Genomic DNA, 12,924 nt, shown 5'->3' with positions numbered 1-12,924 from the left:
CAAACGCGAGACGCGTTAGAACTCGTTTTTTTGTGTCAATCATCGGGCTCGTGCAGCGTGTACGGAGTTAATTGGCAATTCAGCGGAGAGTGCGCGTTAACGCCATACGACGTATCGGAGTTTGAGAATACCTCGTATTTTGTTCTATGGTATTTACAAACTGCACACATTCAGCGTCGTGCTTCTCAGACCCCAGCAGCCGCGACGCGCCACGCTCCGGCCATGCGCGTTTACCCATCTGTTCCACATTCAAACTCAACTTAGAGTCCTTCCACCGCTGCACGCGCCCGATGCTTGTTAAAAACGTCCCACGTGACGCGCTGAGCAATTCGAATAAAGTGTTGAGATCTCAGTGCGCGTGCGTGTGTCCCGTGTGTGTGTGTATACGTGTCACACGTGTGTGTGTACACGTGTCACACGTGTGTGTGCGTGTGTGTATACGTGGCCCACGTGTGTGCGCGTGTGTGTACACGTGTACCGCGCGTGATGCGGACAGCGTTTATTGTTTAGCGCGTCAGGCGGGACGTGTGTTTAACAATCATCGGGCGCGGCAGCGTGGAGAGAATTATATTACTTGAATTAGATCGGCAAAGACGGCAAGCGGTAGGTCCGGGGGATTCTGGAGTTCGGGAAAGTCGTGCATTCACGTGCCACTCAACACGCGTGGACACTACATCATGTGTGCGGGAAGCGAAATGTGATTTTTCTTGGGTTAACCCGTCCACTCAAAATTGTACTTGTTGGTGTAAAAGTCAACAGCATTCAAATGTCATTCTACTCGCTTCATGTTGACGACGGAGTGCTCAGGATCTGCTTCCCTGCGTCTATGCCTCTATTCTGTGACTGTGTGTGTACTGAGTGGTACTCACCTACTCACCTACTCACGCACCAACTCACTCGCTCACCTACTCACTCACTCACCTCGCCTTCTTACCCGTGTCTATGCCTCTAGTCTGTGACTGTATATATTGACTGTCAAAACGCATTATTAGACTCCGTCGAGCAAACCGGTGAATATTGAGCGATCGTCTTCAAACTCGCATTGCCTTCAGATGAAGAGGGGAGTGAATACAATACGGAGGTGCGATATTGAGAATATCAACCTTGAATATTGAGTGGTTTCCTATTGCACGTAAGTGTATTGCACTATGCAGTATATATATACACAGCAATCACACGTAACATGACTACTATTACTATATATATATATTTGAAGTTTAACCAGGTAAGGTCCCACTGAACTATTATCGGTCTTTCTCAGAAGCCACCTGGCCACAAATGATAGCCCAACGAAGTGGCTTATCACGTGGACATTTATAGCAGACAAATTATCTAAAGTTATATTTATAAATGTGGAGTGAAAACCCGGAGGACCCGAAGAAAAATTCACGCGACCACGGGGAGAGAGAGACACACCGCAAACTCCAAATATACATTAGCAGGCGTCACGGTCGGTATCGAACCCACGACCTCCTGTAGACCAGGCGAGGTAGTCAACATCTCCTAGCCACCACGACGCACACCACCACGCACGCGGTTTGCATGTCAGCTACATGCAACGCGCTCGACACGTGTGTGTCATGTATGTGAAATGCGTGTGCGGTCTCCATGAAAATATATTATGCAAGCAACATTATTCATGTTGACGATGGTGTGGCTTTGGCCACGCAACAGTGGGTGGTGGAGGGGTTTGAAGACACATATGTGGTCAGACCATTACGTGTCTTTAACTCGCACAACTATTATGAATAGGAAAAACACAATGAAAGAAAAAATACATACACACATATTTACACGTGTGTGTGTGTAATGTACGAAACATACGCATGTGATTTGCGTGTTGTAAGACAACAACTATATTGTACACAGTATACACAATGAACGCTTCGCACACAGTGCACGCTACACTGAATAAACGTGATGTATAACAATGCGTTAGTGCACACATAGCAAAGACAAAGATCCCTTCCTGCAGTCGTAGACTGTTGGGGCGAGCGCTGTTAGCGAGTAGCAGCATGCCCCTGTGTAGGCCGGCACGGCACGCGAGGGGATGGTGTGGCCAGCACCACGACTCGGCCGCCTTTGTCTCTCCACGCACACTGACACACAGACACACACATCCGCCGCTCGCCGCGAAGTAACGGTGGCTTCACCGCAGCGGTTGTACCAGACTAGGTGCGCTTCGAGATGCACAACGGATATGCATTCGCACACCGCAACAGATATATATACACACACATACATTCAGACACACGTACACACACAATACACGTAGATACACAGACAATGTCATAAAGTTAAAAATATTATAAACACATTCACATTGACAGCCCTACACATTGACACAGACTGACACACAGATACACACTGACAACTACACACAGTGACACAAATATACACTGATACGGCTATAAACACTGACACACCACTATACAGGCTGACGCACAACTACACATACTGACACACAAGTACACACTCTGACACACAACCACACACTCTGACACACAACTACACAGGCTGATGCACAACTACACACTGACACACACTGACACACAACTACACACCCTGACACACAAGTACACAATAACACACATATACACCGATACAGCTACAGTCACGCACGCACAGCTACTGCACCGCACACCGACACGCCAACAGACACCCGTCGAACTTAATTTACCATGTCAGACACCAGCAGCAGCAGCAGCCGCCGCTGTACTAATATGAAATGTAAAATAACCGCGAGACTTGAAAATACAGCTGGCTGCATTCAGTTCTCGACGAATCTCCCAGCGTCAGCAGCACGTGGTGCGAAACGTCGGACATCACGCGCGGCACAACACGACTTCGTTAGTCCAGTCGTCGGCAACCACAACAACAATATCAACGAGAAGTTTATCTTTAAAATGTTTCTCTCAAATTCAGTTTAAATAAAAATTATAATCAATATTTGAAGACCCGCAATGCAACGTGGTGAATAGGAGGTGAATTAATGGTGAATACGTGGTGAATTCATGGTGAATTCATGGTGAATACGAAGTGAATACGTGGTGAATTCATGGTGAATTCATGGTGAATAGGAGATAAATACGAAGTGAATTCATGGTGAATACGTGGTGAATTCATGGTGAATACGAGGGGAATTCATGGTGAATTCATGGTGAATACAAGGTGAATACGTGGGCATTACGAAGTGAATACGAAGTTAATTCATGGTGAATACGTGGTGAATACGTGGTGAATCCATCGTGATTACGAGGTGAATACGAAGTGAATTCATGGCGAATTCGTGGTGAATTCGAGGTGAATACGTGGTGAATTAGTGGTGAATTCATGGTGAATACGTGGTGAATTCATGGTGAATACGAGACACCGTGGGCCCTTCGCGCATAACGTCACGAAGCAGACCCAGTTGAAAGGTCCACACCACACCGCGTGGAGCAACAACGACTCCGACTACTCCGACTCTGACGTTACTAGTCTCCCGCACGTGGCCATGGTGGCGGCGGTGGCGGCGTCACGGAGTTCGGTAGCTGGGAAAGGGACGCACGCGACTAGTTGGGTTGTTTGTTTGTTGTTGTTGTTTGTTTGTTCGTTACCTTCGGGGAAGACGGAGCGCATCTTGAGGTAGCTGGTGGTGAGGCGGATGATGGACGCCTTGTCGAGTTGCGAGGTGATCGCGGACGGGAGAGGCAGCAGTTTGGCGAGCTCATAAAACTCCCCGTTCTCCTTCTCCCGTCGAGTCCTGGCGGCGTTCTTTGTCTTATCCTTCATCGCGACGGCGACGACGATCTATCTTGTCGGTAAACAAGTCGCGTTGTTGTTGTTGCTGTTGCTGTTCTTGTTGTTGTTGTTGTTGTCCTTGTTGTGCCCAGTCACTCTGCGCGCGTCAAAGAAGTTTCGCTTAAGTCATGTCTCGCTGTTGGAGCGCGCACGCACGCGCGCACGCACGCACGTGTTGTTGTTGTTGATTGTTTGTTATTGTGAACCCGGTTGTTGCTCTCTGCTCGCTCCTTGTTGTCGTGGCCGCGAGATCGCCGTCGAGCGGTGGCAGCGGGGAAATCGTCGGCGTGGAACGGGCCGAGGTGGATTCACGTCTCACCGCTCGCACCCATCCAGCAGTCACGGCAGTACAGGAGCATCGGCTGACAGCTCGTCGGAGCGGACGATCATTGGACAATCACAACGGCGACTGCCCTCCTCCTCCTCCTGCTCAGTTGCCCGTAACTGTAAAGATCTTCTGCTGTGCAGGACGAGAAAGCGAAACGTCACCAACCCCGAGGTGCATCGGCGGACGCTGGCGCTCGTGAATGAACGAGAGGAGAGAGAACGACGCCGACTCTGCGCGCGACTTGCAGCTCACGCGGCTCTCTCCGGGTCCAACAAACTTCTCGAGAGATTTCGAACTCGGGCCGACCGCCGCCCGCGCTGGACTTGTTCCGTTGTTGTTGTTGGCTTCTGCAAATCGTCTCTCGCTGCCTTCGCTAGTGGATGCCGCGGCGGTTCGCGATGTGCAACGGCGACTTCTCCGAGACTCGAGGCGGCGTCGAAACGAACGCAGGCATCTTCTCGATGGAAAAAGAACAAATTCAGCTCGGGCTCCCTCCTCCCCCTCTCGCTCTCACTCTCTCGTCCTTCCCGAGTGTAGGGACGCGAGAAACGCGCACACAAGGGCACGCACACGGCACACGGCACAGACACACACGCGCGCGCACGCACAGATGTACGTATCTTCTGTTACCCCGCGAGCCGCTTGCAAGCCTAACGTGCCTGCCGCATGGCTATGGAGCGTGGCAGTGTGTTGTCTGTGTGTGTATATATATCTGCAATAGAACTGGTACTATATATACGCGATACTACAGTGAAGTGTTTGCGGACTCACAACATAATTAAACACGCAGACTCGTGTGTGTAAATATATATATGTACAAGCTCAAGATCATATATCCGAGGTTTTCCTGATTGCAGTGTCCTAGGTGTTAGTGCGTGTGTCAGTACAGAGAGCAATACGCGCGGAGTGACTGAGTGTGATTGTCTCTGTGTGTGTGTGCGTGCAAGAGGAGCCGTCTCTCTCTCTCTCTGTCTGTCTCTCTGTGTGGTGGGGTGGATTGAACAGGCCGAGGGATGGATGCTGGGGTTTGGGGGAGGGAGAGGAGAAGGGAGGGAGGAGAGGGCGCAGTTTCGCTTTGAAAGAAAAGTGTACGGCACGTCACCGTATCATTAACATAACCGCCGCCTCCTCCCCATCATCGCACGGGCGAGAAAGGAAGGCATTTCAGGGACGCAACGTGATGAACAAATGATGCCACCTCTTCCACGCTCGCACTCGTCTCTCCACGTGAATCAACACGATAGGAACGTATAAACACAAACACATTTATTTTAGACATCCCATCGGTTGAAATCCGATCAGCTTGAACGGATTTGGCTGAGAAGCGCATTGCTTGATCCTCAGTGGCGTTTCAACACGAGGAGAACTCTGCACCGGTTTCCACATTCAGTTTCTCACGACCAGCAGAGTCAGACTTTGCGTGAAGCAAATGCGATATTCACGTCGTAGACGAGTGGTGCTGGCCACCCACCCCCTCGTGAGCCACAGCGCCGGCCTTCATAGGTGCTGCTACTCGCTAACAGCACTTGCCCCAACGGTCTATCGAGGCGATGGGGATCTTTGTCTCTGTATGTGTACCGGCGCTGGGGAGACGAAGGCGGACGAGCGTCTTGCCAACCACTTCCCCAACCCCCTTGTTCTTCGTGTCGGTATTCGCGACAGTAATCAGTTACAATCCTAGGGGAGGCTCAGCCTGACGTTGTACATTCATTTAAGTCTCATTTAAACAATTACAGGGACCTCGTTTTTGTTAGTGAATCAAGTAAATAGCCTTGTCGCTGGTGTGTCTTTAAATACATGACGTACACGCAGTCGGATACAAAAACTAAACATCAATGCACACGGATTCCTCCAGTACGATATAAAGATACCCAACTCTGAGTCTGTTGGCACGCGCGAAGTATCAATCCGAATGTGAGCTCTCTCTCTTACATCACGTAGGCCTTTGTTGACACACAATTATCGGGAACGTGTAGCGTGTAATGACCTCGTTTGCACTGGCACAGAAGCAGCACAGGGCAGCATAGGGCAGCACAGGGCAGCACAGGGCAGCACAGGGCAGCACAGGGCAGCACACGTGCGCAGGTTGCGAGGGGAATGGCGTTCGGGAACCGCCGAAAGGCAACCCAGGTGGACCGTGACGCACCCTGGGGGTAACAAAGCCACGCACGAGGTCAAGTTTGACGTTGGGTTTGTGCAACCAGCTGAGAACTGAAGAGACCAGGGTAGAGACAATAATCAGTGGGTGGGTGAGTGAGTGGGTGAGTGGGTGGGTGAGTGGGTGGGTGAGTGGGTGGGTGGATGAGTGGGTGAGTGGATGAGTGGGTGGGTGGATGAGTGGGTGAGTGGGTGAGTGGGTGGGTGAGTGGGTGAGTGGGTGAGTGAGTGGGTGGGTGGGTGGGTGGGTGAGTGGGTGGGTGGGTGGTGAGTGGGTGAGTGGGTGGGTGGATGAGTGGGTGGGTGAGTGGGTGGGTGAGTGGGTGAGTGGATGAGTGGGTGGGTGGATGAGTGGGTGGGTGAGTGGGTGGGTGGGTAAGTGGGTGAGTGGGTGAGTGGGTGGGTGAGTGGGTGGGTAAGTGGGTGAGTTCAAGTTGACGTTGGGTTTGTGCAACCAGCTGAGAACTGAAGAGACCAGGGTAGAGACAATAATCAGTGGGTGGGTGAGTGAGTGGGTGAGTGGGTGGGTGAGTGGGTGGGTGAGTGGGTGGGTGGATGAGTGGGTGAGTGTATGAGTGGGTGGGTGGATGAGTGGGTGAGTGGGTGAGTGGGTGAGTGGGTGGGTGGATGAGTGGGTGAGTGAGTGGGTGGGTGGGAGGGTGAGTGGGTGAGTGGGTGGGTGGATGAGTGGGTGGGTGAGTGGGTGGGTGAGTGGGTGAGTGGATGAGTGGGTGGGTGGATGAGTGGGTGGGTGAGTGGGTGGGTGGGTGAGTGGGTGAGTGGGTGAGTGGGTGGGTGAGTGGGTGGGTAAGTGGGTGAGTTCAAGTTGATTTTGTGTAACCAGCTGTGAACTCAATATACCAGGATAAAGTCTCATTTGCAAGAGCCAGTGGGTTGGTAAGTGGGCGGGTGAGTTCTAGATTATATAACCAGGTGAGAATTCAAGATAGCAGGATGAGTCTCAACTTCAAGACCTGGGCCATTCGTCTTCACTCTAGTAAGAGTGCGATTATTGCTGCTGCTGCTGCTTCTGCGTCTACAGTGTGATCCCAATTGTGTCATTGTCTGGTGATTTGGTTCCTGACGTTGTCACACAGAGGCCTGCTCTTGACGGGGATCGTTAACGTCCCGAGGTGATGTGGACGTCGCGTATTTAAAAAAAAATCGAAATAAACCAAAACCTCCCGTACATCACGTGACTTCCGCCACCCCCGCTCACGATCCACCGCCTCCTTTGAAAACAGACGCTGCTCCGTAACGCTCACTTCTGCTCGCTCCTTCATTCTCTCGCCTTGCTTCCTTTGCACTCATCTTCCCGTGGCGTGACACGAGGGCCAAACAACAAACAAAAACGACAAACAAACAACAACTAAAACTACAAACACAACAAAAACTAAAAACAAACAACAACTAAAACTACAAACAAAACAAAAACTAAAAACAAAACTAAAACTACAAACAAAATAAAAACTAAATTTGATTTTAAGCTTTCGTGACTGCAGGGATTCATATTCTTGGTTCTTTCAGGAAAGTCACATAGAAAGGAACTAATAAAATAATACAAATATAAAACAACAAAAATTCTCACGACGTTTCGACTGCAACACAAACAATCATATACAATCATATATAAATCATATATATATTTGTATTATTGTATTATTTCCCTTCTACGCGACTTTACCGAAAGAACCAAGAAAACAAAAACTACAAATAAAACTACAAACAAAACTACAAACAAAACACAAACTATACTCTTTGCTTCTTCCGGTAAAGTCACGTAGAAAAATAACAACAGATCACGACGTTTCGATCGCCTACACAAGTGGTCGTCGTCCTTATCCCACCTGAGGACGGCCGCTTGTGTGGCGATTGAAACGTCGTGATCTGTTATTATTATTATTATGTTTTACCTACGTGACTTCACCGAAAGAAGCAAAGAGTTTGGATTCCTGCAGTCACGAAAGTTTCAAACAAAAACAAACACTACAAACAAAATAAAAACTTAAACTACAATCAAAACAAAATAAAAACTAAAACAAAACTACAAAGAAAACAAAAGCAAGAAACAAAAGAAAAACTACAAACAAAACCAAAACAACAACAACAGCAACAACAGCAACAACAACAGCAACAACAACAACAGCAACAGCAACACGCGATATCTCAGCTAGGAAGGGCCGCGACACCTCCCCGCATTGCCGACATCATCACCATCATCACCATCATCACCATCATCATCACCGTCATCACCATCATCACCGTCATCACCATCATCACCGTCATCACCATCATCACCGTCATCACCATCATCACCGTCATCACCATCATCACCGTCATCACCATCATCACCAGCATCACCATCATCACCATCATCACCGTCATCACCATCATCACCATCATCATCACCGTCATCACCATCATCACCGTCATCACCAACATCACCAGCATCACCATCATCACCATCATCACCGTCATCACCATCATCACCATCATCACCATCATCACCGTCATCACCATCATCACCATCATCACCAGCATCACCATCATCACCATCATCACCGTCATCACCATCATCACCATCATCACCATCATCACCGTCATCACCATCATCACCATCATCACCGTCATCACCATCATCACCGTCATCACTGTCATCACCATCATGACCAGCATCACCAGCATCACCATCAACACCGTCAGCCACGGTCAATCCACTGCTGGATAACGAGTAGTTTCAGCCCCGCCGAACCTCTGCCGTCAGCCACGATTCAGCACGACTTAGAGGCGCCGTAAGGCACCCACCGCGTTTTCTAACGCGGCCATTCGTGTCCCAACGATCTGAACTGCTCTCTGAAATCCCCACACCGCCTCATCTCAATTTGATTTGTAACAATGGACGCGTCGCGTCGTGCCAGCGTTCTGCGCAGTGTCACCACACGAGGAATCCGTGAGAAATCTCCACCCGCTGCGTGAGAGAACGGCCCGCGGAAGTTGTCACAAGCCCGCAGAACTACCTTCGAGACCTCCGTCTTCACGTGACCTCTGAACCACACACCCGCTCTGAGGAGCAACTCTGGAATGAAATTTAGCCAAATGAAGCGCAGAAAGAAGTGTCACGTGATGTTTATTTTGTGTGCGTGTGTGTGTACAGTCATTGGAGACCAGACCATTAACTCGCTGCAGTTGAGAACCCGGCTTAATCACAGCTCATAGGGTCTCTATGTGAGTCTATGGGTCTCTATGTGAGTCTATGGGGTTCTATGTGAGTCTATGGGTTTCTGTGAGTCTATGGGTCTCTATGTGAGTCTATGGGTCTCTGTGTGAGCATATGTGTCTCTATGTGAGACTATCGGTCTCCGTGTGAATCTATGAGTCGCTGTGTGAGTCTATGGGTCTTTGTGTGAGTATATGGGTCTCTGTGTGAGCATATGGGTCTCTGTGTGAGTCATTGGTGACTTGAGAACCCGAGTCACCCCAGTGAACAATGTAATAGCCATCACCACTCAACACACGCAAGTGCAGTTAGCGAGTATCACGTATAAAGGCCCGTGTGGTATACGAGATGGTGGGTGGCAAGCGCCGCGCCCGACCGCCTTTGTCTCCCCAGTGGCGATGTTTTTTTTTACACCGCACTAGGTACTAATTTGAGGCTGATTCGACCTATGGAGTTCGGAATCCGCCAGGTTGAGTAGCGCAGCGCGCTAACCGCTGCGCCACCACTCCCACAAAACGCACGGTTAGACTGTGCGCACAGCGAAGACCCCCCGTGTTGCCTGAGCAGACTCGACGAGCGAGTGCTGGTAGCGAGCACCTTACGAAGGTTTATAGACACGCACGAAAGATAAAGATCCCCCGTGTAGCCTGAACAGACTGTTGGGGCAAGTGCCGTCAGCGAGCAGCGCCTATGGATGCCGGCACGGCACACGAGGGGGTGGGTGGCCAGCACCACGCCCGGCCGCCTTTGTCTCTCTCGTGGTGATGTTTACTACACACCAGGAACTCAGGTGAGGCTGAGTCGACCTAGGGGAGGCCCAGGACCGGTTCGGATATTCGTCACTGGTGTTGGCCGTGAGCGGGAATCGAACCCGGGTGGGCGGGTTCGTAGCGCAGCGTTTGCGCTAACCGCTGCACTACCGCTCCCTCGACTATACACACAGACACACAAACAGACTCACACACACAGACACACACACAGACTCACACACACACAGACACACACACAGACTCATACACACACAGACACACACAGACACACACACACAGACACGCACACAGACACGCACACAGACTCACACACACACACAGACTCGCACAAACAACACGCAAATAACACGAGGGAATATGCAAACTAGCACCGTGCGGTGTCTTCACGCGGAGGCATGCGTCAATGCCATTGTTCGCGCAATGGAAGCTCGAGGTCTACCTGCTCGGCCGTCTCACACGCAGCTCCCACCAGAGCTGGTCTCCAAGGAAGTGCGGCGAGGCATTTGTCTTCGTTGCACAACGCAGATCCACCCCGAGACTCGCGCGGACGTGTTTGCTCGCGTTCACGGAACTCACTCGTGCTGATGAGAACCCGACGCATCGAAACCCCCCACCTTTCCAGAGGTTTGCTTGTTGGCGCAACACTGCTCGCTTGATGCATACGCGTGAAGCCCTATTTGAACATCGCGTTTCAATCTCATACATGCGAAGGGCACCCCACCCCCCCCCCCGTGGCAGCTGTCTCTGCGCGGCACGAGGTGACTCGTCGGCTGGACTGTTGGCGGACCCAGGAGAGAGGGGGGGGGGGGTGCGATTATTGTTCTGGGGTTTGACTCCAATTGAGTAAACTGACGGTGAGATTTTAAAACAAACAGAAATAAAAAAAAATATCTGCTAAAATTTGGACCGTGGCGCCGTGTCGGTACACAATGGCCTCCTGGCTCATTAAAAAAGAAACGTCACTGGATCTTTAACGTGCCTCTTATTGAGTGAAGGAGATGGCGAGCAGTAGTAGCTATTCATATTCTTGGGTTTTTTCGGTAAAGTCACGTAAGTAAAAAACCAGGATATATACGGGGTCGGATGTCTTAGAATTTCTCATTTACTTGATACAGCAAGCGTGCTGTGACGGTTCCACCTGAAGACGGAGGCTTGTGTTGCCTCCGAAACGTCGTGATTTTTATTTTATTTTAATTTTACTTTAATTAATTTTGATTTTTTTACCTACGTGACTTTACCGAAAAACCCCAAGAATATGAATCCTTGCAGTCACGAAAGCTTCAAATCTAGAAGTAGCTATTCAACTTAACTATATGTTTTATTTTACCAGGTAAAGCCCCACTGAGCTATACATATTTTTTTTCAGAAGCGACCTGGTTATTACAAACGACAGCTCAACGAAGTGGCTCTTAAAACGTGGAAATCTATAGCAGACAAATACCCTAAACGCGTGTTTCTAGATGTGGAGGGGAAAACCGGAGGACCCGGATAAAAATCCACGCGACCACGGGGAGAGAGACACGCAAACTCCAAATATACAGCAGGCGTCCGGGTCGGGTCCGAACCCACGACCTCCTTCATGCCAGGCGAAGTAGTTAACATCTTGCCAGCGCACTGTTAACCAGGGCCGCCTGCCGGATTCGAACCGGGATAATCTCTACAACGAGTGTCAAACGCGGCACCGCTCGGCCACGTCGCCACGGTCAACATAAACTCTCACACACATAAAAAAACAACCCACTGCTCTCATTCGCTCACGCATGTATGTTCTATTTACACACGCACACACGCCACCCAGTGCAGACTTTCGTAAGGTCGGCGGGATTAACGCTACGGGCGATGCTGCCTCCAGCCCCGTGGAGGGAGATTCCTCGTTCGCTTATCCCGGCTGGAGGTCGCCCCCCGAACTCTGGGGGTCTCGGGAACGGGCTGCCGGACTTGGGGGCCGGCCCGAGACCCCCTCGAGCACGCTGACTCCGCCGCCTGGCACGAGCGCGCCCAGCGGTAATCGCCTCGCTCGCTCACGCCCCAGAATAACATTTGTACGATTCTGTAAGCCTCCCTCCCCGACCCCCTCCACGACCCGATATATAAAAAAACCCATAGCCGTATGACGCAACCCTTCCCCCTCCACGCATTCTAAAACAAAGCACGGCAGAGTCCTCGCTTAACGCGTGGCGGCGTTCACACCGCAATGCGTTCCCGCGATGAAGCGGTTCTTCCGTGAGAGAAAACTTTTCAAAACGCGCGCCGTTATAACGCAGAACTCGCGCTGTTATAACGCGGAACGCGCCCCCATTATAATGATGAACGCCCACTATTACAACGCGGAACGCACCAGTTTATAACATGGAACGCGCCCCCATTATAACGCGGAACGGCCTTGTTATAACGCAGAACGCAACCCTTCATAACGCGGAATGCGCCCACATTATAACGCGGAACGCCACCTTTAATAACGCGAAACGCGCCCCCGTTATAACGCGGTTTCTGAGCGGTGACGATGAAAACTACTTGTTTGACTTGCACGGCTGAGCGTCGATACCGAGACACGGCGCGCCCTCAGTTATTTTATCTCGCCATCTCCGGTGCGCGTGCGCGGTGCTGGTCGTGCACCGTGACTCGCCACGCCTCATCGGTAACTCATCGACGGGAGAAAGCGTTTGCTG

At 50.6% G+C, this 12,924-nt stretch overlaps 1 protein-coding gene across 1 annotated transcript in view; it reads right to left on the bottom strand.

Annotated features, from left to right (window-relative positions):
• LOC133352499 (single-minded homolog 2-like) overlaps positions 1–5,112 on the bottom strand; it is a 68,552-nt gene extending 63,440 nt beyond the window's left edge. Inside the window, exon 1 of the mRNA XM_061568183.1 lies at positions 3,600–5,112. Coding sequence (XP_061424167.1) covers positions 3,600–3,774 — 175 coding nt within the window. The 5' untranslated portion in view covers positions 3,775–5,112. The remainder of the gene's footprint in view (positions 1–3,599) is intronic.
• Between the last annotated feature and the right edge of the window lie 7,812 nt (positions 5,113–12,924).

The sequence above is a fragment of the Lethenteron reissneri genome, chromosome 5, assembly GCF_015708825.2.
Source record: "Lethenteron reissneri isolate LAM-NWPU_2019-01 chromosome 5, ASM1570882v1, whole genome shotgun sequence".
In the NCBI taxonomy this organism is placed as follows: Eukaryota; Metazoa; Chordata; class Hyperoartia; order Petromyzontiformes; family Petromyzontidae; genus Lethenteron; species Lethenteron reissneri.
This window is presented reverse-complemented; position numbering and strand designations above follow the sequence as displayed.